General features: G+C 40.9%; 1 protein-coding gene across 2 annotated transcripts in view; it reads right to left on the bottom strand.

Moving 5' to 3' along the window:
- The window catches only part of sik2b (salt-inducible kinase 2b), a 140,565-nt gene that overhangs the window by 10,671 nt on the left and 102,394 nt on the right, over positions 1–27,500 (bottom strand). For both annotated transcript variants that reach the window (XM_061972974.2, XM_061972973.2), the window contains exons 5-11: positions 17,059–17,183; positions 13,809–13,932; positions 9,229–9,455; positions 6,556–6,708; positions 6,108–6,266; positions 4,716–4,947; positions 4,352–4,645 (exon numbers count right to left, since the gene is read on the bottom strand). In XM_061972974.2, coding sequence (XP_061828958.1) covers positions 4,352–4,645; positions 4,716–4,947; positions 6,108–6,266; positions 6,556–6,708; positions 9,229–9,455; positions 13,809–13,932; positions 17,059–17,183 — 1,314 coding nt within the window. The remainder of the gene's footprint in view (positions 1–4,351; positions 4,646–4,715; positions 4,948–6,107; positions 6,267–6,555; positions 6,709–9,228; positions 9,456–13,808; positions 13,933–17,058; positions 17,184–27,500) is intronic.

The following is a 27,500-nucleotide window of genomic DNA, read 5'->3' on the forward strand; positions in this document are numbered from 1 at the left end:
CATTCACACACTAGGGCCAATTTAGTGTTGCCAATCAACCGATCCCCAGGTGTATGTCTTTGGAGGTGGGAGGAAGCCGGACTACCCGGAGGGAAACCACGCAGTCACGGGGAGAACATGCAAAATCCACACAGAAAGACCCCGAGCCCGGGGATCGAACCCAGGACCTTCATATTGTGAGGCACACGCACTAACCCCTGTTCACTGTGTTGCCCAATTGCATTATCATTTCTAGTAATGCAACAAATATGATGCTATCATACATTTCAAACTTTAAAAAAATAGTAATGAGTATCTGCTTGACTTGATTTCAAAGCAAGTTATCTATCAAATGTAGAAATGACAATAGATTTTACTGTAAAAACTGGTAGCGCAGTTGACAGAATTTTACAGTCCAAAAACAACGTTTTTTTCATTTAAATATAGCTGTATAAAACACACCATAAATTTTATGATAAAATTGTGGCGACTGAGCTGCCAGTTTCTTACTTCAAAATTATAATTTTTTTACAGTGTAGGTTAAAAAATATATGATAATCTCCTGCCTCTCCGACTGCGGTCATTTCAGCACGTTTACCAAATTGGGAATGTAAATACAGTAGAAGACAATGCTACATGCCAATAAGCAAGCTCAACTGTCCTGTATACCCCTGCTCTGCCAACACACACATACACACATACATAGGTCTCTTTGGTGCCCTCACAACCGATCTGAAATCACAAAAAGCCTGAACTTTTACAGCCACATTGCTAAAATTAATAGTGTAAAGTAAAATCTGTCTGCAAATGTGGAGCTCACTTGAGCAGGCAGATACGAGAGGGAGATGGGAGGGGGGGAGGACGGGCTGTGTGTGCTGAAATAATAGGAGACGCCGCTCAAGCAGGCAATCTTTTATTGGCTTGTGTCCCACTGGTTCATTCTTCTCCACTGTGATACAAGTCTGCTCTGGCATATTTTTCCCAAAAAGTCTGGTCTTATCACAATTAAAAACTTGCTATGGTACAAAGCCTGCTTTGTTGATTCTTCTATATTACTTGCTTGCAACAAAGATGTACTCCTCGCAAAGAGTTTTTAATTATTTTTTTAACTCCACAGCAATTCCCTCCTTTCCTTGCAGTGTGTTGTCTTTTTGGGACTTATATTGAGTTAGCAAAACAGACGTTCGTACACAGAGACATGGTTCACACACGGAGGCCTATTGGCTCAATCTAATGGTTCGTAAATCGAAAAGTTAAATATAACAGGGGTTTGTAAATCGAGGAATTCCACTGTATGTGTGTGTTTGTGGCTGATAAGACCCATCCAGTGGTGACTGAACGATAGCACCTGACTCACTGTGGTGGTGGGAGTTATTTCTAACCCAAGTCAGCAGTCTGACGCAAAATAACCTGCCGCATCAACGCTCTCTCCCTCTCTCTCTCCCTCTCCCCAAAGAGGATTAAAATGAATGTAATAAATAAAATATATGCAAACACTAGCTAGGAGTGCACAGTGAAGGCTGTCGGTGAGGAGACGGGAAAACCAAGTGCTTTCAAGATGTAATTAAACATTCTACTTAGGATTAATGCAAGTGATTTATAATTAGTAAACCAAAGAAGAGTGAAGCAGCATACGGATTATTGGTAGTGGTTGTTTAACATTTCCTTTGTCAAGGTTTTGAAGGGCGTGGCGCAATATTGTGCAAATCTCTCGCTGTGCTTTTTGGTGCTGATTCAAACAAAGGTTGTCGGTCTACTTTTGCTAATGTATTGTTATCCATCCGCGTATGTGGATGCATGTGTCGTTAATCTGTGGTGCAGGGAGACAAACACAAAAGTGAAAGTAAGAGAGAGGTGGGGGGCTCGGTGATGAGCCATAGTGGGAGCGGTAAAAAAGGGAAGATGGTGACATATGTGGGCTGAAACCTTCAACTATCCGGCTGTGATTCATGCTGTGAATCAGTCATCAGGCCGGCGAGAAGGAGATGACGGAGGGGTGAGAAAGAGAGAGAGGAAGTGAGAGCAAGGAAAGTATTTGCATATGTACTGTATATGTACAGTCTATATTATATATATATCTGGGTTGTGAACGATAAACCGATGCAACAGAGAAGTGGCCAGTTCGGCTACGTCGGTTACAGCCTCCTCAATCAATAAGATTCAGCTGTAAATCCTGAAGTTAATTGAGTGTTGGCACATGAATAGATTATCTCGCCGAACTAGAAATCAGTTGACGTTTTTTGTCTTTTGACACAAGAGCCAGGGTTGTCCGTGAAAAGAGTGACGCACGTGTTACATTATTTACGTAACTGGAGACGAGCATAGACGTAGATACATGGACCGGGTGTCGCGCGAGACTAGCGATCAGTAGACAGTTTAAAACAATGCGAGAGTCACGGCTGCCTGCCAACACAATACGTAACTTGGACTGTCTCCATGTTGTGCCATCCGTCAATACTGTATCATTCCAAGAAATGGAGGCTCACACAGATTCCCAGTTCGTCTTTCTTTATTTCAACGTTCTCGTAAAACGGGCTCAATCTCTGTGTCTCGCTCTCTTTTTCGACAACATTTTTTTCACCTCCACAACACACATCACTTCTCAACCTTGCCCAGTAAGTCCCTATCATCAAGCCATTGGCTAGAACTCGTAGGCGACTGTGACGACACTGACTTGACTTGAATATATCACTCTTGAATCAACGCAGTAGTTAATACTATGATTTTTGTTAATTACAAACTAAATATGGGATGTAAATAATAATGGAAGTATAAGTGTTTGTATATAGTATATAATTGGTACAAAGGTTTAACTAACACGTGTACAAGGATATTTCACATGTCTTTACTGTGTATATACTGTATATTTGAACAGTGTTTATGTTGTGTACAAGATGTATTTATAATATGTTCATCCATCCATCCATCTTCTTCCGCTTATCCAAGGTCGGGTGGCGGGGGCAGCAGCCTAAGCAGGGAAGCCCAGACTTCCCTCTCCCCAGCCACTTCGTCCAGCTCCTCCCGGGGGATCCCGAGGCGTTCCCAGGCCAGCCGGGAGACATAGTCTTCCCAACGTGTCCTGGGTCTTCCTCGTGGCCTCCTACCGGTCGGACATGCCCTAAACACCTCCTTAGGGAGGCGCTCGGGTGGCATCCTGACCAGATGCCCGAACCACCTCATCTGGCTCCTCTCGATGTGGAGGAGCAGCGGCTTTACTTTGAGCTCCCCCCGGATGACAGAGCTTCTCACCCTATCTCTAAGGGAGAGCCCCGCCACCCGGCGGAGGAAACTCATTTCGGCCGCTTGTACCCGTGATCTTGTCCTTTCGGTCATAACCCAAAGCTCATGACCATAGGTGAGGTTTATAATATGTTGTGCAAAGGAAATTTTATATTTTTTGGAAGCTCATGTTGTATTTGACATTGTTTATAGGGTTAGGTGCAATAAGTGTTCAACTTCAGCCTAAACCCTTTCGGGCTGCAACATTTTCAATTTATGAATGTACAACTTTTTGTTTTACGTAAAACTGTTTGTTTATTTTGTTGACCACTGACCAAAGAATAATAAACTAACTAAACTTGACACGTGGAAAATAAATATATTTGACATATGTGACATGTTTGCCTTTTTACTTTATTTAAAATCTTTGGGGATGTGAAATAGTATTTATAAAATACATTCATATAATGTGCTTTTTTATATTTGAAGATACATGTGCCTGGGTGTTGTAATTTGTCAGGTTATTGTTATTATGATGTCATTCAACTGATCAGTTGTCTTAGAACGATTTATTCTCTAACATGAGGAGCAGCATGTGCACAGGAAGGGATGCTTTTGTTCTTTTGTGGTGTGAAAAATAATGTATCCATCAACAAATGTAGAATCGAATCATTCATACACCGTATCCAATCTTACTGTATCGTTTATACACTAAATCAAATCGTTCACATTGAATCGCATCAAATCGTTCTGTTTTAGAAGTACGTTTTTTAATTGCCTTGTAACCCATGTATCGCGATGCAAATCGAATCTCCCATCACAAAGAGATCAACATACCTAGTATATACATGTACGCAGTATGCGCAGGTGTGAAGGAGCAGATGTAGCAGGGTTGTTGCGACTGTGTACCTCCCAGCTATGTGCGTGCGAGCACTCAGTTGCACATCAAAACCCCCGGCAGCGCCAAGTGACCGCATTCAAGGAGACAGAACACTGCAGTTTACTGACACTTATTTATTCTATCCGTCAAGCTTGTCTTTTTCCGCGCCAGCGACTTTCCGTGTCACACGATGTCTGTAGTGCGCAGAGTGTGTGCAAGTGCAAGAAGTGGCTCAGATTTGACAGAGCAATGGGGAAAAGGAGACTTCCTGACCTTGTGTGAGAGAGGTGTCGGAGGCTCGGCGTCCTTCTCTGAAGCTGATGGGCGAGCGGTTGTGCGTCTCCCTGTGCTGCGAGGTTAGAGCGGCCATTGCCGGGTTGGCAGGCCGAGCGCTCAGGAACGACGACGACGGGACACCAGGTGCCGTGCTATTGGCCAGGACCACCTCACTGAGTGACGGTGGGTCCTCCAGTAGGCTGAGGTCGCTGTGCATGGAGCCCATGTCATAGCCCATGTCAGAGTCCACGCTACCCATAGAGGGTCGATGACCCAGGGCGAAAAATTTACCTGGAAAGGGCATGAAAAAGGTTTTCAAATATATACTAGGAAGGGTGTGTTGGATCAGCTGACGTCCTACCCTGGCTGGAGGTCCCTGGTTGGTTGGTGACCTCAGAGAGGGTGTGTCGCCTTTGCCCGAAGCGAGCCGTCTGATAGGCCAGGAGCATGTGGGGCGGATCCTCCTCCGTGTCGGGCTCCTCGGTCTCGATGCCCTCATCAATCGACGTCTCCATCATGTTGCTAGGCGACGAGGTGGAGGACTTGCGGAGCACTGTGGGAGGAGGCAGGGGGTCGAGTAGGCAGCCATTCACCTGAAAAGGGTGCAGAATATTTTTGTTAATAAATGCGGATATTGATTGAGTCAATCTTGAAAAAAGGCACTTGAGAATAAAAGTTATTTGTTCCCTCAGTGGGAGTGTTGAGGTGGGGGGCGCAGATGAAAGACATTTTGATTGACACACACCCTCAAAATTATGCACACGTAATAGGTGCCTGGTGTCGGTCTAGGGAGAGCAACTTTGCCCAATTCCTCCATCTGCTTTCACTAGTGAGTTGGGATCGGAATGCTGTTACACAACAGCGTTACACTTACGCACACACACAAACATGTTCACAGAGGACAGATTATATAAAGAAGTGATGGTAATAGTTAAATACGAACATGGGAGGGAATAAAATCCCCCATCAAATTTAAATTGAGCTAATAAGTAAAGTAATGACATAAGTGGGAGATCATGAGTGTTCACTTTGGACATTAGGTCACATTATCTTTACAGGACCGCTTACATAACCACACTCCATTCAGGCAGATAACACACTGCGGTCTCCATGTGCTGCTCACACACATCATATTTTGTTGGGAGCCGGGAGTGGAGGAGGGGGTTAGAAAACCCATTTTGGGGTGTGATAAATGAGAATGTGTGTGTAGCTCTGAAATTGTGTGAGGCCGTGGGGTTCTATAACAGCTCACGACAGGGCATCAGGAGAAAGGTTGCCACCAAAGATAAACAGGATAAAAAGAGTGTGGATGTGTGTGTGAGAGACATGCGCGGGACGAGCAGCTGTCCTGTCTGATGTGAGCGCTGGCTGGGAGCTTACATAAGACCAGTCAGCTGAACTCTGGCAGGGTGACGAAGCAAGCCAATGCTGGAGCCCTCAAAGGAGCATGATGAACGCATGCACGCACGCACGCGCACACACACACCTCTGACTCAGTGGATGAGCTTATCAAAGCAAATCACTGTCAGAGCACATCAGGATAATGTTTCTGGACATTCTTTGGCAGGATGATAATGACTATAATAACTGCATTTTCCATAACTAAAGCCGGATGCGAGCGGGCCGTCATATGAGGTTAGAGGATGAGCACGCAACAAAGAACATACACGCACCGGCTCTTTGCCACCTTAGCCTGATATACCGCTGCTATGTACATGTGTCTTTGGACCGGTCCATGCGTCTTTGGACCTACTTTAGGAGTGTTGACGTCCTCAACCATGAAATTCCGCTCCAGGGCACACGCTGGCTGTGCAAAGGTGAACGCATCAGAGGCAGCTTGAGGCAGCGCGGGGGAGCGAAGCAGACGGACCCCCTGCGGGAGCAGACCCACCTGCGGCAAACCGCTGGTCGACTGCAGAGAGGGCGGGAGGAGAAGGTTGTTACTGTGTGTTCTTTAAATCATAGTTGTCAGCATGATGATGCAACCAATGGAGCTGCTGGGATTTTATGAGACGCTTTTAGCACCGAGAAAATGAGTGGATGGAAATGAGAGGCCAATTGGAAAGAAAATAATGCAAAACCAAGTGGTAAAGATCAAGAAGAGCAGGTGGACGGTGGGCAGCTCACTGCTGCAGGATGCAGGTGTGAATAAGAGCACTTTGATCATCGATGGACGCATTATTCACAAGCCTTTTGGCTACCTTGACGACGGTCTGCTCAGCGATTGTGCTAGGTCGTCGTTGACGTGCGTCCATCCTCTGATCTACCGGGAAGCTGCAGCGATGGGCCTTGAGACGTTCCACCAGCAAGTAGTAGATGGCAGCAAAGTGGTTGTAGCTTTTGTTCTGCAGAGACTAAAGGACAAACAAAATCAGGTAACATGACGACAACAACGATGATATCTTTAAATTAGGACTATCAATGTATGGCATTAACTCATGTGATTAATCGCAAAAGACATTCCATTAATCCTGCAGATTAATCACACAATTTATTTTGAGCGCACGATCTCTTTACCTTAACTGCAGATGGTACCTGACAGGGTTGTTATACGGTCAGTGATCAGGTCAATGCATAGGTCAGTGCAAAGATGAGTGAGAAGACTAAGGTGTCCTTGCTGGCAAATAACACCTCAAAATACACTTTGACAGAACTTAAGATAAAATTGTTACCAGATTTTGAGCAAATAAATGATGTATGTTCAAGTAAAACATTCAAACAATGCTTGTAAATGACATGACAAAATAGTTTTTTTCTAGGTTTATTTCAATTATCTATGCAAGTAATTTACTTTGATTAATCCTGATTAAGCCAAACTCAAAAGTATGATAAATTTGATTTAAAAAAATTATCATTTGACGGTTTGATGCAGGAGAACTAGATACACTTCTGCAACAACTGTTATTTCACACCACCAACATCTGTACTCATTAAGCATATATATTCATTGATTTAGTATGACCAATGGAGGACTTGACATTGACATTGACTTAAAAAACAGGATAGGTAGGACACGAGAGCGGAACAGCTGTCTTGAAATAGGTTGGTGAATACAAAAAACATATGAAATGTCTTAAAACTCAACATGGGAGTGGAGTGTTAATTCTGCATCTCCTGCTCTAGTGACATAAAACACTTCCACTAACCTCATGTTGGCCAAAGAATAACCTCTGTTAGGCCCTTTCCCCAGTTGCATAAACACCATTGAAATTATTTACATAAATTATTAACACAAATTAACAATTAACAATTAATTAACAATTAATAACACACATTATTAACACAAATTATTTACATTTACATAAACACCAAAATTATTTCATTTACTGAACTCTTAAGAAATACTTTTGCAAAGTCCCATAACAAGAGATTCACAGTGGCTGTGATTGAATGCTATATAACACTTTTATGTACTTGAACTAGGGCTGGGCGATATATCGAATATACTCGATATATCATGGGTTTGTCTCTGTGCGATGTAGAAAATGACTATTTCGTGAGTATTCGAGTATACGTTCTCAAGCAGTTGCTTTTAGCTGCGGGCATTACACTACAGGCTTTTCTCACTCTTTCTTGTCTCTCCTTCTCACAGAGATAAAACAAGCACACCTTCTTACATACGTCACATACTGTCACGCGTGCAACATCATACACCCTCGCCGAGCAGAGAGGTAACGGAATGTATAAGCTAGCTGTAACAGGTGGTGCAAGCGTAGCGGTGCGAGTGGTAATACGAGAGAGAGGAGGTGTGAATCTGGTAACAAATGGAGGAATAATTAATTCCCAAGAAAAACAACACGGGGTCCATCGTCTGGAGGTGGTTTGGCTTCAAGCGGTAAGATGTTGAACAGACAACCGTAATATGTCAAGTATGCGGCAAAAGCGTTGCTACAAAAAGTAGCAGCACTACTAATCTGTGGCATAATTTGAAAAGTCACCCGCTATACAATGAAGAGTGCTTGAAACTCTGCATGTCAACATCTCGGCCAGTGCCACACCAACAAAATGCTGGAGCAACCAGTACTGACCCAATTGAGTCTGGCGTCTTCCATTTCCAGATCCTACACCGTATGAAAAAAATAGTCAAAAACAGAAGGAGATAATGTCCGCAGGAACCTACCACATAGCGAAGGACATACACTATTTGATTTCCTATTATGCAGCTAATTTATATTTTACAGTTATTGAAATAACTTGTGTGACATCATGCACAAAAGTGCACTTTATTTGTTTTAAAATATTGTAGTGGCGTTCTGTACAAAACGTGCACTTTAATTTAGTGTTGTTTTGATATGTTATCTAGTGACATCATGCACAAAAGTGCACTAATAGCTTGTTTTAAAATGTCTCTGACAATCTTGCACTTTCTGTTTTGAAGTTACATGAATGTTTGTGCCACTGCTTAATAACTGTTTAATAAATACAGTTTTGGTTAATTGACTTCGTTGTGATTTTCCTCTCTGCATGAAAGTTTAAAATGAGCATATATTAATGCAGTATGAACAAGAATGTTTTAATGTAGACACATAGAATCATCATACTGATGTGATTATATGCATCAAGTGTTAATTCAAGGCTAAGGCAAAATATCGAGATATATATCATGTATCGTGACATGGCCTAAAAATATCGAGATATTAATAAAAGGCCATATCGCCCAGCCCTAACTTGAACCCTTTTAGAATTGGGGTTTAAGCGTATTTGACCTACTTCCTCCAGATGGTGCTACAAGTTTTAACATTTTAACAAATTTGTATACATAATTATTGAATAGCCCTGGCTTTAGTATGATGTGAACTTGATCCTAATTTATTACAACATACTCAATGGATGCTTACAATGTATCTGATGATGACATATCACTCCGGCATTACCTCTACAGTCTTGTGCTGGTCAATGCCAAGGCTGTGCATCAAGCGAAGGACTTGCTCGCTGTACTCGCCCACACCTGCCTCGCCCTCAGCAGGTGGTGCCTGCTGGTACAGAACGGGCCGCTGCACTGGAACATCTAGTGCCATCCACTTGTGCTCTTTAATCTGGGCTACGGAGAGTCGCTTTGATGGGTCCAGGACCAACATCCTGCGGATAAGATGCTCGCAGTCTGTAGACAGAGGGAAATGGGGTAGCGGGAGGGGGGGGGGACAGCAATAAACTATTGCAAAGTTCCACTTGGGAGATGAAAATGTAATTTGTTTCTTCTGCAGTCACGTCTAAACAGTGGCTGTACACTCCTCACAACTTCCCTCCTGACCTCTTGTTAATGGCTAGATGAGATTGACGTCATACACAGCTGGGATCTTAACAGGATTACGGTCCCCTGCCTGGGTCTGTAACGCCTCGACTGCATTCCTAGCTGCCACACGGCACCCTGACCCATACACACCGCTGCTGAAGAGCACATCAGTGTGTCTTTACCAGAAAATGCAGTATGAAGTCGTTCTGTTAATGCTGTCGTCAAATCGCCATTAAACAGCAGCAATGTACTGATTAGAATTGTGGTTGTAGTTTGCAGATTCTTGATTGAATGCACATTGTTAAAAGTAACAAACGGTTACACCCCACTGGTAATTGTGCAAGGTAACTCTTCCAGTGCTGAACCATTGCAGTAGAGGGGTGAATATTTAGCAAAACATGTACTATTTTTCTGGCGAAAAGGCAACAAGGCAGTAATGTCATAAAACCCTAACTTTGCCCCTATAAATTGCTCACACAGCTCAAAGCGCTTAACAAAACACCCTCCGTATAACCCTATATATATTTAAAAAAAAAAAAAAAATTATATATATATATATATATATATATATATATATATATATATATATATATATATATATATATATATATATATATATATATATATATATATATATACATACACCGTGTTTTTCGGACTATAAGGCACACTTAAAATCAAAAATTTTTTCTCTCAAAAATCGACAGTGCGCCTTATAAATTGGTGCGGTTAATGTACGGATTACTTCTGGCAGTACTTACCGACCTTAAAGTAATTTTATTTAGTAAATGATGTAATGGCAGTTACACAAAAGAGATACGTGTGTACTGCAGTTTGACGCCTGTTCAATATAGGACGTTAGCAAGCAAGCCCAAAACTTTGATGTTTCATTGAGAATATAGAACATTACATTACGACTTTGGTTGGGTATGAAGCCGCACCGCTTGATGGATTGTTGGCATATTACGGCTACCGTAGTCAGGCATACTGTGCTTCAACATGCGGGTAATATTATATGGTGTGTGCATAAGGACCAAAATGGCACCTATTAGGAGACATTACTTTTGTTTCGACTTATCATGCAAAACCAACTTTTCTTACCTTTTGGTACCAGCTGATGTGTATTTTTCTTAAGTCCAAAAATGCGCACGCATCCGCTATTGTAGCCCGTGCTGATAGTCAATAAGCTCCTTCATTTTCTCTATCCTCTTGTTGTGGGGCATTCATCCTCTGCTGTTGCCATTTCTAATACAAAGTAGCGTACAGTTTTAACTTACATCTGTCAGTCGACTCGCTATGATGGCGCTAAAAACTATTGGTACAATAAAGATGATAGGCAGAAGACACTGCCAAAGTAGAGCCACGTAAACGCCCACAAAACAGTGCATCCTGAAGAGACCGCCAAAAAGCAGCTTGAAAATGGTCTGTCAAACAAATCTATGCAACATTTTGACCAAAGAACCACCATTACATGTTATGTAGACCACTAGTAAATGTTTTAAATGTAGAAAAAAAATCATAATATGACCCCTTTAATGGGCCTTATAATCTGGTGCGCCTTTTATATGAACATAGACCTGAATAGATTCGCTCATTGGCAGTGTGCCTTATAATACGGTTCGCCCAACGGTCCGAACAACACGGTACACACCTTCAGGGGACTGACAAACACATGTTTCCCAAATATGAGCTAGATTGTTTGGAATACAGACACCACAAAGCAACACTTCTCTGCAGGACTTGGCAACCATACAGTGCATCCGGAAAGTATTTTACAGCGCTTCCCTTTTTTCTCATTTTGTTATGTTACAGCCTTAATCCAAAATGGAATGATACCCCATAATGACAATGTGAAAAGTTTTTTTTATTTTACAAATGTATTATGTTTATTTATTATTCATGGCTTCCAAAGCACTTTAATCACAAGTCATAGGGTGTCCACAAAAAAAATAGGACAAATCATTTGGTTTGTGCAACCTTCAGGCCAACCAAGGATTTAATTACATTTAATTTCTATTTTACACGTTTCCTTACAGCTTTGCGACATTAACGTTTGTTTTTACTAACAAACTTGGCTGGCTACCAAGAACATACATTGTCGCCCCTTTATGGGCACAATCAGGATTACATTTCATTGCACATTTACTTCATGCAGTTACATCTGGGCAGCAACTTTAACTCTAAACTAGGTAAAAGTGGGTTGTGCTCGTTGTCACAGCTGTGTTTATAGCAACAATGGAAGATGAATACGTTCTCCAAAAGGTCCAACCGCCCAGGGAAGGTTGTGAACTATATCAGGGACGACACTGCTGGAGCTGACTGATTGACATGCTGCTCTTAGCCAGGACATTACACCACCATGATTCAACCACATAAGTATCCTGGTTAACACTTGCAGCCTTCAAAAGGTGTAGCGTTCCAGCAAGAGAAGGAGAACAGCATGGTGCTCTAAGGAGCAGGAGTTCATGGTAACGTATCTTGTTGAACAGACAGACGATAGACTACTGTATATCCGAACCCCAAACCCCCAAAACTCAGCTCAGGGGCATACAGAGATAATCAAAATAATACATTTGAAACAAAAGTCAGCTTCACCAGATAGAAAAACAACATTTCTAATGAATTAGCCATTAGGCAGCCATACACAGTGTTGATAGTGCACTGCTTCCCCTTCCTGAGGCGGCGGATGGTGGTCCAGAATCGCTTCGAAGCCGGAAGTCGTTTTCCATGGCTTCCCCGAACTCCTCCCATGTCCGAGTTTTTGCCTCCGCGTCCGCTGAAGCCGCACACCGCTTGGCCTGTCGGTACCTGTCCGCTGCCTCAGGAGTCCTATGAGCCAAAAGAACCCAATAGGACTCCTTCTTCAGCTTGACGGCATCCCTCACCGCCGGTGTCCACCAACAAGTTCTAGGATTACAGCCACGACAGGCACCAACTACCTTGCGGCCACAGCTCCAATCAGCCGCCTCGACAACTTTGAACATGTCACGAGAGATGTGCTGGACATTGAGTCCGAGTGGACCATGTTCCGCACCTCTATTGTCGAGGCACCCCAGAGGTTACACAAAACCAAATAATAAATGTCTTCATTAAGTAAGACCATCAATTTTTGCCTTACTTATTTCTAAAGGCAACATCCTATAAATTCCAGCTCACATCTTTGTTGGTGTTGCTGTTGTAACAGGCTTCAATACAGACATTATATTGCATTAAAATAAAGGGTTTTCCATATTATTTGCAGCCAATTAATAAGACTTTGGCTTGCAGTTTCTGATGCATTTCAGCCACAAATGTCTTGCACAAGGAGAAAATAGAAACTCGGTGTTGAGTTTGACAGTTTCCCTCGGATAACATGAGTCATGTGTCCCCTGCGGTGTGCCAACATCCAGATGCAGGAATAGAGAGAATGGTGGCAGACCGTGTTCACAGTGATGAGATGTTCTAACCAACGTTAACTGGGCTGCTCAAGGCTGGGCCTCACCCAATAATGGCTGACTGGTGAGATGAACAACAGGAGGGAAGGCAACTGTCTCAGGGCAGAAGCAAAAAATGACACCCTGTTCTTATTTCTCAGGAACAGCCAGTATGGCTGCAGTGCTGACTTTGCCTACAATAAATTCCCCTCATGTGTTAAACGTTTAAAAAAAAAAACAATATTCAAGAGTTATGCACATGCTACACAAATTAATGATGCAATGTAATCCTTGGTAAAACAGACAAATAATTTCAACCGGCTTATACGGGTGACAAACAAGCAACTAAAACGCAGGTGCATATGAAAGTGCCTATGCTGGAAGTGGTAAAAATAAAGTGCTACATTTGTAGGTGCTGCAGGAGAACAGACATGGCAGACACGCAGACAGGCGAACAAGACAGGAGGGCCTCGCTGGCTTGTCTTCAAGTTACATAAACTGCTCCAGCTCTGGACTTAATCTGTTGCCAGCTAGCGAGCACGACCGCTAGCAGCGGGGCTGCTGTGACACAGTTAGCAGCAGCACGCACACACTTTACTAGGAGAAAATGCTTTCTGCCACTGTGTACCCTTCTAATGATCCACCCCATCATCAAAACGACCCCTTGAGTGGCTGCAACGACATGAATCAACTTTCAACAATATAGTGAGCCAAGTAGAAAGGTCCCGAAGGCAGCAATTTTCCATATTTAGGGAGTTCACAGTGTAGTTTTTGTCAAAATTAGACAGCACAAAGATGAGCGCCGTACCTTCGGTCATGAAGTAGGGGATGCGGAACCTTCCTTCAAGGACCCGTTGTCGTAGCACAGGCAAAGTGGGTCCATCGAAGGGCAAGGCACCACACACTAACACATACAGCACCACTCCCATACTCTGGCAAGATCCAAAAGACAGATACAAAAAATAATGGGAAAGCGCAAAAGAAAACATGCTGTATTGAATGCTAAGAATGTGGCTGTTTTTTCAAGAGGAGATTGAGGGCAGCAATAAAATAGGGCATAGCAGCAAAGAGGAGACTTTGAAGTATAATAGTGTAGCAAGGTATCCTAACCCAATGCTTTTATAAATGGTAAAATGTAGAGATGTAACGGTGTTGTCGATGCCGCGGTATTGCAGTTTCAAAATCCTTATAATAATGCTGTGACGTTCCAAACGAAAACCTGGTGAGTGTAGTTTTTTTCTGGCACTTTAGCATTGGCCGGTCTGAAAATAAACTACCGTATTTTTCGGAGTATAAGTCGCACCAGAGTATAAGTCGCACCTGCCAAAAATGCAAAATAAAAAAAGGAAAAAAACATATATAAGTCGCACTGGAGCCCGGCCAAACTATGAAAAAAAACTGCGACTTATAGTCCGAAAAATACGGTACATCTCCCAGAATACTCTGCGCAGTTTGTTTAATCAAAATCCGTCCATATTTTTTTAGTTAAGTTGCTAACAAACAGGAAACATAACCTCTTTGGCGGAGGTAATAAAGTCTGCATACGACAAAAAAAATGTCCACTGCAGAAAGTAAAAGGTGACCGACACTAAACTGAACATCATTGTTCTACAAAGTTGTTACACTGGATGTTTACATAGTCAGTTTAAAGACACTAAACTGCAAGTTTTTTTAAAAAATGTTTTAAAAACTATTTGCTAGAAACGGTGGATGTTCCCACACAAATATTTGAAGTAACAAATATGATGATAAATATGACTAGAATATATGTTTCTGGTTCAACTACAGTAATTGTGTATCCTGAACTTTCCTGCCACTTCGTTTTACACACTATGGCATTTTTAACAAGACTTATTTTTTGGGGACAATACCACAATAGTCTCGTACCGTAGACTTAATACCGTGACAATATTGCATCGTGAGATTTTGATATCGTTACATCCCTCGTAAAATGCCATATTAGCAGGTGCCATGTAATAGACTAAAGCATATTTTGCAAGAACATACTGTATATTTTGAAATGGAAAAAAAACTCAAGCAAAAAGTAAAATGGTTTGAGCGAATATAAATGTAATTTGTGCTCAATAAATGTGTTTGCATGTTTATTATTATAATAATGTGTAATAACTCATGCTTTCTGCATAGACAGATGCTCCCTCAGCTTTTTTCCCTACGCTCGCTCAGGCTGGCACACAGCTTACATTTGTGGCAAAAAGGCCATTAATCAGAACTGGACAAATGTAAACTAATTGGCTATTTGATCTCTAAATTCCCTTCTCCCTTTGGGGACAACAGTAGTTATTGCATGTTCAAATGAATAATTGCATGCAAAAACATTTATCGAGTACAAATGCATTTCTATTAGCTCAAACTATATAATTTTTTGCTTGAATTTAATTTATTTTCAAAACATAATACAAAACCCAAAACCAGTGAAGTTGGCATGTTGTGTAATTCGTAAATAAAAACAGAATACAATGATTTGCAAATAATTTTCAACTTATATCCAATTGAATAGACTGCAAAGACAAGATATTTAATATTCGAACTGAGAAAAGTATTTTTTTGTTGTTGCAAATAATCATTAACTTAAATGGCAGTAACAAATTGCAAAAAAGTTGGCACAGGGGCATGTTCACCACTGTGTTACATGGCCTTTCCTTTTAACAACACTCAGTAAACGTTTGGAAACTGAGGAAACTGAGGACACCAATTTTTGAAGCTTTTCAGGTGGAATTCTTTCCCATTCTTGCTTGATGTACAGCTTGAGTTGTTCAACAGTCTGGGGTCTCCGTTGTGGTATTTTACGCTTCATAATGCGCCACACATTTTCAATAGGAGACAGGTCTGAACTACAGGCAGGCCAGTCTGGTACCCAATCTCTTACTATGAAGCCACGCTGTTGGTATTGTCTTGCTGAAATAAGCAGGGGCGTCCATGATAACGTTGCTTGGATGGCAACATATGTTGCTCCAAAACCTGTATGTACTTTCAGCATTTATGGTGCATTCACAGATGTGTAAGTTGCTCATGTCTTGGGCACTAATACCCACCCATACCATCACAGATGCTGGCTTTTGAACTTTGCACCTAGAACAATCCGGTTGGTTCTTTTCCTCTTTGTTCCGGAGGACACAACATTGTGTTCACAGTTTCCAAAAACAATTTGAAATGTGGACTTGTCAGACCACAGAACACTTTTACACTTTGCATCAGTTCATCCTAGACGAGCTCCAGCCCAGCGAAGCCGGCGGCGTTTCTGGGTGTTGTTGATAAAAGGCTTTCACTTTGCATAGTAGAGTTTTAACTTGCACTTACAGATGTAGCAACAAACTGTAGTTACTGACAGTGCTTTTCTGAAGTGTTCCTGAGCCCATGTGGTGATATCCTTTACACACTGATGTCGCTTTTTGATGCGGTACCGCCTGAGGGATCCAAGGTCACAGGCATTCAATGTTAGGTGCAGTGATTTCTCCAGATTCTCTGAACCTTTTGATGATATTACAGACTGTAGATGGTGAAATCCCTAAATTGCCTGTAATAGCTCGTTGAGTATTGTTGTTCTTAAACCGTTCGACAATTTGCTCACGCTTTTGTTGACAAAGTGGTGACCCTCGCTCCATCCTTGTTTGTGAACTGAGCATTTAATGGAAGCTGCTTGTATACCCAATCATGGCACCCACCTGTTTCCAATTAGCCTGTTCACCCGTGGGATGTTCCAAATAAGTGTTTGATGAGCATTCCTCAACTTTCTCAGTCTTTTTTGCCACTTGTGCCAGCTTTTTTTAAACATGTTGCAGACTTTAAAATTCCAAATGAGCTAATATTTGCAAAAAATAATAAATCTTGTCTTTGCAGTCTATTCAATTGAATATAGGTTGAAAAGGATTTGCAAATCATTGTATTCTGTTTTTATTTACCATTTGCACAACGTGCCAACTTCACTGGTTTTGGGGGTTTGTATATGTGCTGCCTTTCTTGCCTCAAAATAGATGCACAATATATAACACCATAGAAAAAGGGTATTGACGGCACATTTGCTCGCACACTCCTCTCACCCAGATGTCTAGCTGGGGGCCCTCATACTGTTGGCCCTCAAAGACCTCGGGAGCAGCATAGGGGGGGCTTCCACACCATGTGGCCAGAGGCTTGCCAGGCTGGAAGAAGTTGCCAAAGCCAAAGTCTGCAAAACAAAAAAATGATTTGATAATTACATTAATAATTGGTTAAGAAAACAGACAATCCAATGTACAAATTCATCTGAAGAAATATTTAAGAGCATATCTTTAAAAACGACCAAACCACAGGCCCCCAGTAACATTTCCACATGGGCTGTGAGGGTTGCATAATGTAATATGTAGTCCACATATTTGTATGCTGAACAAATCGGCCCCGCGTATGAGGTCATCCCCCCCTTCAGGACTCACATGAGCTCATCAAAGGCTTTGCTCTGACTGGTTGTCTGCAGAGCAAATGCAAATCAGATTTTATCTTCAAAAGAGCAAGACACAGGGGGAGAAAAATGGGAGCTTCCCAATTCTACCTTTTATTGAAATTCGGGCTACAGTGTAGCCACCGAGTCAGTAAATGACAGTCACTCTTGTGGACTAAAAACTCTCTCTATGGGTTATTTGAATTTAAAAGGTTCTCATCTTATCAGCAAGGGGTAGCCACTCCGATGTGTTGCTCCTTTTTTCAGCCGGCACAATGAACAGTTGCATCTTGAACTTGTGATGAGCACTGACTTCAGATTCATGACAGCCAAAGGGCTAAACGACAGGAAAAATAATACATAATCAACAAGCCTTAGGTCAGGAAAACAAACACAATTCTGTGTGCCTCGTACAAATTGGATCCTGTGACGACAAAGGCATCACCACTCAACCTTTCACCCTCCTGCTTTTTCTCATTATTTGACAGTTACATGAATGGAAGAAAAAAAACAAAACGAATGAATGATACTGATTTAAAAAGGCTGGCCTACATAACAGCAATGGAAGGATTCCAGTCCATGCACACACACAATATATAATGAGTTGCAATTTTTTTGTTCTTACGCTGTTCACCAACGAGACTTTTCACAATTAGTAACAACTTCAACACAACCATAGAATTGTATTAAAACTTGCACAATTCAAATCCTTAACCACACAGACTAATTGCAACCATTGAATGGCTGCATGGATTACTTCTTAAGAGTGCAGCGTGTCATCTGCAATCTACTGAACATTAAATGATGGAGATGAATTATCAGAGAGGCCAATCAAAAGCTTGGCTTCCAATTTGCTCATAACATAAATTAATGGTTGTCCCCATCATTGGGTGAAGGATACTGCAAGGGCTATAAAACAGGGATTCTAAAACTGTTTGACTTCGGGGCCTAGTTTTTCCACTACAGAGGGGCCCAGAGCCCACTCAAATATTAACACTATACTAGTAATCTTACTCTTGCTTTTAATTGTATTCAATAATAATGTCTAACCTACAAACCCCGTTACCATATGAGTTGGGAAATTGTGTTAGATGTAAATATAAACGCAATACAATGATTTGCAAATCCTTTTCAACCCATATTCAATTGAATGCACTACAAAGACAAGATATTTGATGTTCAAACTCATAAACTTCTTCTTTTTTTTTTTTCAAATAATAATTAACTTAGAATTTCATGGCTGCAACACGTGCCAAAGTAGTTGGGAAAGGGCATGTTCACCACTGTGTTACATGGCCTTTCCTTTTAACAACACTCAGTAAACGTTTGGGAACTGAGGAGACATATTTTTTAAGCTTCTCAGGTAGAATTATTTCCCATTCTTGCTTGATGTACAGCTTAAGTTGTTCAACAGTCTGGGGGTCTCCCTTGTGGTATTTTAGGCTTCATAATGTGCCACATATTTTCAATGGGAGACAGGTCTGGACTACAAGCAGGCCAGTCTAGTACCCGCACTCTTTTAATGGTTTAAATGTAACTTAGATATTGGGTTTCACTTATGTAAAGCGCTTTGAGTCACTAGAGAAAAGCACTATATACTGTAAATATAATTCACTTCACTTCACTACTATGAAGCCACGTTGATGTAACACGTGGCTTGACATTGTCTTGCTGAAATAAGCAGGGGCGTCCATGGGAACGTTGCTTGGATGGCAACATATGTTGCTCCAAAACCTGTATGTACCTTTCAGCATTAATGGCGCCTTCACAGACGTGTAAGTTACCCATGTCTTGGGCACTAATACACCCCCATACCATCACACATGCTGGCTTTTACACTTTGCGCCTATAACAATCCGGATGGTTCTTTTCCTCTTTGGTCCGGAGGACACGACGTCCACAGTTTCCAAAAACAATTTGAAATGTGGACTCGTCAGACCACAGAACACTTTTCCACTTTGTATCAGTCCATCTTAGATGAGCTGAGGCCCAGCGAAGCCGAAGGCGTTTCTGGGTGTTGTTGATAAACGGTTTTCGCCTTGCATAGGAGAGTTTTAACTTGCACTTACAGATGTAGTGACCTACTGTAGTTACTGACATTGGGTTTCTGAAGTTTTCCTGAGCCCATGTGGTGATATCCTTTACACACTATTGTCGCTTGTTGATGCAGTACAGCCTGAGGGATCGAAGGTCACGGGGTTAGCTGCTTACGTGCAGTGATTTCTCCAGATTCTCTGAACCCTTTGATGATATTATGGACCGTAGATGGTGAAATCCCTAAATTCCTTGCAATAGCTGGTTGAGAAAAGTTTTTCTTAAACTGTTCAACAATTTGCTCACGCATTTGTTGACAAAGTGGTGACCCTCACCCCATCCTTGTTTATGAATGACTGAGCATTTCATGGAATCTACTTTTATACCCAATCATGGCACCCACCTGTTCCCAGTTAGCCTGCACACCTGTGGGATGTTCCAAATAAGTGTTTGATGAGCATTCCTCAACTTGATCAGTATGTATTGCCACCTTTCCCAACTTCTGTCACGTGTTGCTGGCATCAAATTCTAAAGTTAATGATTATTTGCAAAAAAAAATGTTTATCAGTTTGAACATCAAATATGTTGTCTTTGTAGCATATTCAACTGAATATGGGTTGAAAATGATTTGCAAATCATTGTATTCTGTTTATATTTACATCTAACACAATTTCCCAACTCATATGGTTTGTACTTACAGTTACAACCATGTCAAATTATATGAAATCACGTGTTAAACCCAAATGATTATTATTCATTTAACACGTGAACTTTAGGCTTAAGTAAAGGTTGATTAGAAAAATAAGTAATAGTAGTAGTAATAATAATAATAAGGGACTCAAAAATAACCGACAATTTTTCTATAATTTTTATTTATTTATATATATATACAATTATGTTGTTCTAAAATAAACTAAAGTAATAATGGATATGTTTAACTAAACCGTCAATAAAACTAAAGTGCAAATGAAAATACATGATACATTATATAAATTATTAGTCATAATTTTTGGGCTTAAAGCAGAACTGCTGTTTTCTTGGAATTTTACCTATCATTCTTAATCCCTATGTAAAACAAGAGCACATATGTCTTTTTTAATGCATTCTAATTTGTAATATATGGCACGTGCATATAAAAGGAGTCATTTATTGTTCCCATAAAGCCTTCTAAAAAACATTCAAAAACCGCCAACAATACTCCAGTTACATCTCATGACCTGAATATTAACCAAATATTAGCAATATTGTTATTATAAGCGCTAACACTGAGAAACTACTTTTAGCGACAACATGAACACAGAGGTAAGTATCTTATGCATATGCATGATATACTGAGCTGGTGAGCTGTTGTGTCGCCTCGGAGTTGGTAAAAGTTCATTACAGATTTTATATCAAGTCTCTCACTTGTAGAGTAAAATGTTGTGGCCATAAACCGAGAAGTTGGTTAACCTTGACATTCAACTTAGACCCAGAGATCACGAGAACGACATGAAAAGACACTCGTTTTGCGACCACCTTTTTTTTTTGCACCTGTGTAAGGATTATCATTCATTCTTCATCTAAACAGGAAGATATAAACATCCAATCAGTCGGCATCCCAGAGAGAGCAGACCTTGTACAGTGATTGTCTTATTCTGTTCGTAGTTTGTATTTCTTGTTTAGCACTTCACAATAGTTGTACTTGCTAGATCGGCTTATCACTCAGCTTCTAAAACTTGTAGCTCATGTTTCTTATATTCAAGCTCAAAAAGATAAGGTTCTGGATCATCATTTGCCCCAAAGTAGTAGTTTTTAGCTGTTATGAAGTCTGCCATAATTGGTGGTCGTAGTAATTGTTGTAAAAATAGCGAACATAGTGAAGCGTAAGGTGAAATGAATACGCCGCCGTATTTTTAAAATTACGCATGAATGTGCCTGCTTTCATCACATGTATACATATGGCGTGTCTATAAAACGCTGTTTTTGGAGTTTTATTTTTAAAGTGCTTTATAGGCAGAATAGAGTGAATCCAGCTCCCTCCATTGTTAGCGGACTCTTGCTAGCATTTATTGACGAATGCATAAAAAACAAAGGTGTGTTTATGTCACATACAGATTGTAAATTCCCTCAACAAAAGTGCAGTTCCCCTTTAGGAAACTTCTTTAGAACTTTAGCTCTTTTGTTTGTTTGAGATTGTCATTACAAGTGGTGAAAAAGTGTATTAACCGAGTACCGCTGCAGCCCATACGGACAAAAGCTGAGGTTGGTTAAGACAGTGTTTTTCAACCTTTTTTGAGGCAAGAGACATTTTTTTCATTAAAAAATCTGGAGGTACACCACCAGCAGAAAACGTTAAAAAATTAAACTCCACCAGGTCGCCGTGCCTTATTTTGAGTTTGTTGGTGTTTTCTTGTGTGTAGTGCTTTAGTTCTTGTCTTGCACTGTTATTTTGGTGACCCTTCCTGTTTTGTTGAGGTTTTCCTGTAGCAGTTTCATGTCTTCCTTTGAGGGCTATTTCCCGCACCTGCTTTGTGCTAGCAAGCAAGGCTATTTAAGTTGTTCCTATCCTTAATTGTGGGGACATTGTTGATTGCCAAGGCATGTACAGATGTACTTTGTGGACGCCGTCTCTGCTCCACACGCTGCAAGTTTTTGCCGTCGTCCAGCATTCTGTTTTTGTTAACTTTGTAGCCAGTTCAGTTTTACTTTCGTTTTGAATAGCCATCCCTATGCTTCAATGCCTTTTCCTTTCCCTTTTGTTCATTTTTGGTTTAAGCGTTACATACCTTTTTACCTTTTGCATATTGGGTTCACGACAAACCGTCCTCGTCTCACCCAACATATTCCGACTTTTTACAAAGCAATTAACTACCTGCTGCCACCTACTGATATGGAAGAGTATTACACGGTTACCCTGCCGAGCTCTACACAGCACAGACACTAAGGAACGGCACATTATTTGCGGATTCTAATTACTGATTTGCAAAAAATATTTTTGGGACCAATTAGGTGAAGTTGCATAATTTCCCACGACACACCAGAGAGTATCTTACGGCACACTAGTGTGCCGCCTCACAGTGGTTGAAAAACACTGGGTTAAGAAATACTGACTACATTTCCATGCACTTGTAAATTAGTCAGATGTTTTAAATAGTTTTTGTTGTGTGTTTTCACACTAACATATGAAGTCCCAGTTTCCATGCACTTTCTCTATTGCGACAATTGGTCATAGGCTTGATGCCATAAACAAAGACGCCATTTTTTTGGACAAGTGAGGATTCACAACCTTATTGTTTTGAAGCTGAATATACAGAGGACAAACTACTGGTTATGGAAGCTGATCGAGCACAAAGCGAGGCTGAAAGTTTGGAGCAGATTGGGACGAGAGAGTCAGGACTGTCATGACTTGGTGGCGTAAATGTGAATCTTGCCAAGTTGTGCCGACAGAAATGTGCTTCTCCTGCACTGTTACCGATAGAAAAGCTTTTTTATCTGGCTAAGAGGACACTGCTCAAAGAAACTGCATCACAACAAAAGCAAACTGCTAACAAACCCTGCAGTAGTAGAAACTTGTTTCCACCTTCCCAAAATCAACTGGAAACGTTGAACCAAACGCGCAACTGTCTATTGAGCAAGTCACTAAAATGTATTATAGTAGTACAACTACTGTACATACACGGTCCAGCTAGCAGTGTACAAACAAAACATGAAATGTGGGCTAATACTTTACAGGTACTGTAAAATGATTGTAATGTTTTTCAATCAGCACAGATTGGTGATGTCAAAAGCGATTCAGCTATTAAGCAGATCGAGCTTTTCTCTTGCTAATGCCAGCAGTTTGAGGCTGTGTGTGTCTGTGTGCAAGGCGAAGTGTTACTACGTAAAAAACATTTTCTCAGTGTTTGCTCTTACAATAACAATGTCGCTACAGTTTGGGTATTATGCAGGTTATGGAAACTTAAAGTATTGTTGGCGGTTTTAGGATGCAATTTTAAAAGGATCTATAGGCAGAATGGATTACTCTTATTAGCTGCATTGCTCGCCGCATCTCACAAGCGTTTTCTAATCTTTAGAATGCAGAAAAAAAATGCACGAAAAAACATGTGTTTTGTCTCGCTTAAGGGTTGTGAACGATAGACAAAATTCCAAACAAATTCCAGTTCCCCTTTAAGTGTTAGAAGATTCAGCACACACCACTGGTGTATCAAATAGATACTAAATCAGGTATGTTTTCATCAAAAAAGTCGATGAACCAATGCTGTAAACATACTGCGCGACGCAAATAGCAGAAAATAGCTGTTCATGTGCATAACCACTTATACAACTGTGTGTGAGCAAGTTTCAGTATGCGGTCATGCAGGTATAGCAGCAGCAGGTGCAACTGAAGTGAAAAGGAAGCTGAAGCGTGCCACAGCAGCAACACACAGGGTTACCACCTTTGTGTCACTGAATGATGCTGCTGTGAAGGTAAGATGTGACATGCAGGTAAAGAGCGTTTTTTTGTGTATCTTATTTGCCAGTGGATTTTTTTTTTTTGCATCAGAAGCTGTGACCCACTTAGTAGAGCAGAATACTGAGCAGCCTATTTGACGTCAAAAAGCTGCCGCACGCTACAGGCTGGCAGCACTATGCGTGTCGCACACGCACGCGCAAACACACACATTAGATGACCCACCCACGTTTAGGCTAATATTGTGCTAAGTTTGTGTGGCAATGACCCACTGTTCAGGACCTCTTAATACGGTCTAACTGATCTGTATCATAAATAATTGACTCAAACTGCTCGGTGCTAACGAGGCTTCTACAGTATTAATCAACACAAGCACAGTGTGTAATTTTTAGCGAATAGTAGGTCAATCTATATTATACACATTGTGCACGACTTCTCCAAAGTATATCAAAGTTTCATGTATACAGTATTGTCACTTCAGAAGATATGATAAAATGGTTGCTAAAATGTGAGGTGTGTACTTACTTTTGTGAGATCTTGAACAACAGGGCTATTCAACTGGCGGCCCCGTGGGCCTAATGCGGCTGGGGAATGACACCTGATTGGCCACCTGAGTTCAGAGCAAAACTTGGTAAGGACTTAAAAAAAAAAATGTTGACGCAAATTTAAATGAGTAAAACCACGTATACCATATTTTCCGGACCATAGGGCCCACCTGATTATAAGGCGCACTGCCGATCAATGGTTTATTTTCCACCTTTTTTCATATATGAATGAGTCATATTATAGTGGGTTTTTTTCTTAATGTAAAACACTTCCTTGTGGTCTACATAACATGTAATGGTGGTTCTTTGGTCAAAATGTTGCATAGATGATGTTTTACAGATCATCTTCAAGCAGCTTTCTGACAGTCGCTTCTTGATGCGCCGTTTTGTGGGCGGTCTTATTTACGTGGCTCACTTTCGACAGCGTCTTCTCCCCGTCATCTTTGTTGTAGCGGTGTAGCGTGCAAGGGTGGGAGTGGAAGAAGTGTCAAAAGATGGAGCTAGCTGTTTTAATGACATTCAGACTTTACTTCAATCAATAACGAAGCAGCATCTCCTCATCCGGTAACAACAAGGAAATGTGTCCCGTGAAAAAACGTCCGACCAGAACTCTCTAATAACTAAAGTTCCTTGGGTGAATAAAGTAAACTCACTACACTGGTATGTTTTAGCGCTTTCATGGCGAGTTTACTGACAGATATAAGCAACTACTTTACACTACTTTATATTAGAAATGTCAACAGCGAAGGATGAATGTCCCATAACAAGAAGATAATGAAAAAGAAGAAGCTTATCGACTACGGAATCGGCACGGACTACAAAGGCGGACGCCCGCAATTTTCAGGATTTATGCAGATCCCAAATACAGATCAGCAGGTACCATAAGGTAAGAAAAGTTGCTTTAGCATAATATTGCGAAACAAAACGCCAGATAATGTATTACCCTATACACTTGCCATAATAATACTCGCATGTTTAATGCACCGACAATCCATCAAGCGGTGTGGCTTCATAGCTTACCAAAGTCGTACTAAAAGATTTTGATAAAATTTTAAGCGTCGTGTGTAATTTTCTATATTTTCAATGGAACATATAAAATGTTGGTATTCATAATCATAATCATAATCATAAATACTTTATTAATCCCCGAGGGGAAATACTTGAGTCATATTGCCATCTTAGTGCAGTCTACACATATATATTATGTTTGACTGCCATCTACTGGTCACACTTATCATTACACCATGTACCAAATAAAATTGCTTTGAGGTCGGTAAGCAAAACCAGATTTATTCCGTACATTAGAAGCACCGGGTTATAAGACGCACTGTCGAGTTTTGAGAAAAAAAAAAGGATTTTAAGTGCGCCTTATAGTCCGGAAAATACGTTTTTTTTTTTGGGGGGGGGGGGGGGGGGTTTACAATCAAACTTGAATTGAATTAGATTCATGTTTTGTACTAAAACAGAATAGTGGGAAATACATTTTTTAATAATGTATTTATTTTAGTAAAAAAAAAAAAAAAAACGTAACAATTAAAATCTAAATTTACATCACCAGCTGGGATTCGATCCTAGTACGACAGTTTACCAGCCCAGCACTAACGCTGCATGCCATCTTGCAAATAGCAGGAAGGGGCTTTGAATACGTTTGTGGCCACATTTAATGTAAAGAGCTATGTCATTCAATAATTGACATTTTACATGCGCTTATTCACGCAAAACGGGGTACCCGCACACCGGATCGTGGGGCCCTAAGGACAGCACTTGATCTCCCAGGGAGCGTCTGCCTTGGGCAAAAGGTTGGTTGAGTCATTTGTCGGCCGTGATGACTCAAGTCAAGCTTCTGTAGCACATGATGCACCGGGTGGTGTTATGCCCAGACCGAACAACAACAGAGATCTCTGCTGTACACTTTGGTGCGAATCCAAATAGGGATTTTTCGGCCTTGGTGGAGGTCAGGTGAATTCTAAATTATATTTACTGATGTCTTTCAATCCGTCAATTTGCAGAGAAAAAGCTTTTTGAGCTGAAAACATGCAGGGCAGCCCCCCTGTTGCCTCTTATACCCCCTTTACTCTGTAGCGTCCACAAATCAGACTTTTTGTGACTGACCGCTAGCTGGATAAGATTCAAACAGCCCATCAAAAAGGGGTCTTTAGAAAAAAGTGGATGTGGCAGTTAACAGCAGGGAACTTTTCACTTAAGATGCATTTATAAAACACAAAAATTTGTATATGAAATATTAGAGATAGCGAAAGATTCACAAAAAACAACATCTATGTTTTATCTATACTGTAATTGCTATGTACCCCAAGTGCATTTGGGGTAAAAAGCACAGAATGTACAATGCTGCTCATGTCCTCCCCAGTGACTCCCCCCCCCTAATCACTGACCAAGTAATGTTCTGTTCATTGTTTTCCCGCTACAAAGATAATCTGTGGTGTGAACGATTGGCTGCGAATCAAATGTGTCTGTTTAAATTGGGGTAATAACGTCTCAAGGTTGTAATCTTGGATCCTTCTGAGAAACAGATGAGCAGACGCGCAAAGGACCATGTAATTGTGCCAGTCAAATGGTCTTCTGACAGAAATATGCTTCAGTCAATTTTGACCTTTTCTGCTGAGGACATCGAGGGGATGACAACAAGCGGTAATTTGATGTTCTCAAACTGTTCTGTTCCTTTAATGGTGGTAACATAACAGTAATCTGAATTCCTCAGATGCACCACAAACTAAAGCCTCCAAAATCACCGTTAAGATTCATCAGCAGCCTTAAATAAATTTAACAGAAACTAAACACTTTGACAGAGCTGTTGTGTTAAGAAGTTTAATGTTGAGGAACAGTATACGCAATGAACTGGCAAAAAGGTGCAAGCACTACCTATTGTCATTTTTTCTTCCCCTGGCTCCCGTAGCTGGACAAGCCCACCACTTCCCGAAACACGGCTTTGTTTTAGAAAACAAAATTTAAAAAAACAGGCTTTGTAACACATCTTAAATAAAGCCTGGAGCTACAGATGTGGAAATCCCAGCTGTAATCTGTGATATTTCTACCTGAATA

Source organism: Nerophis lumbriciformis, linkage group LG17, assembly GCF_033978685.3.
Source record: "Nerophis lumbriciformis linkage group LG17, RoL_Nlum_v2.1, whole genome shotgun sequence".
Classification (NCBI taxonomy): Eukaryota; Metazoa; Chordata; class Actinopteri; order Syngnathiformes; family Syngnathidae; genus Nerophis; species Nerophis lumbriciformis.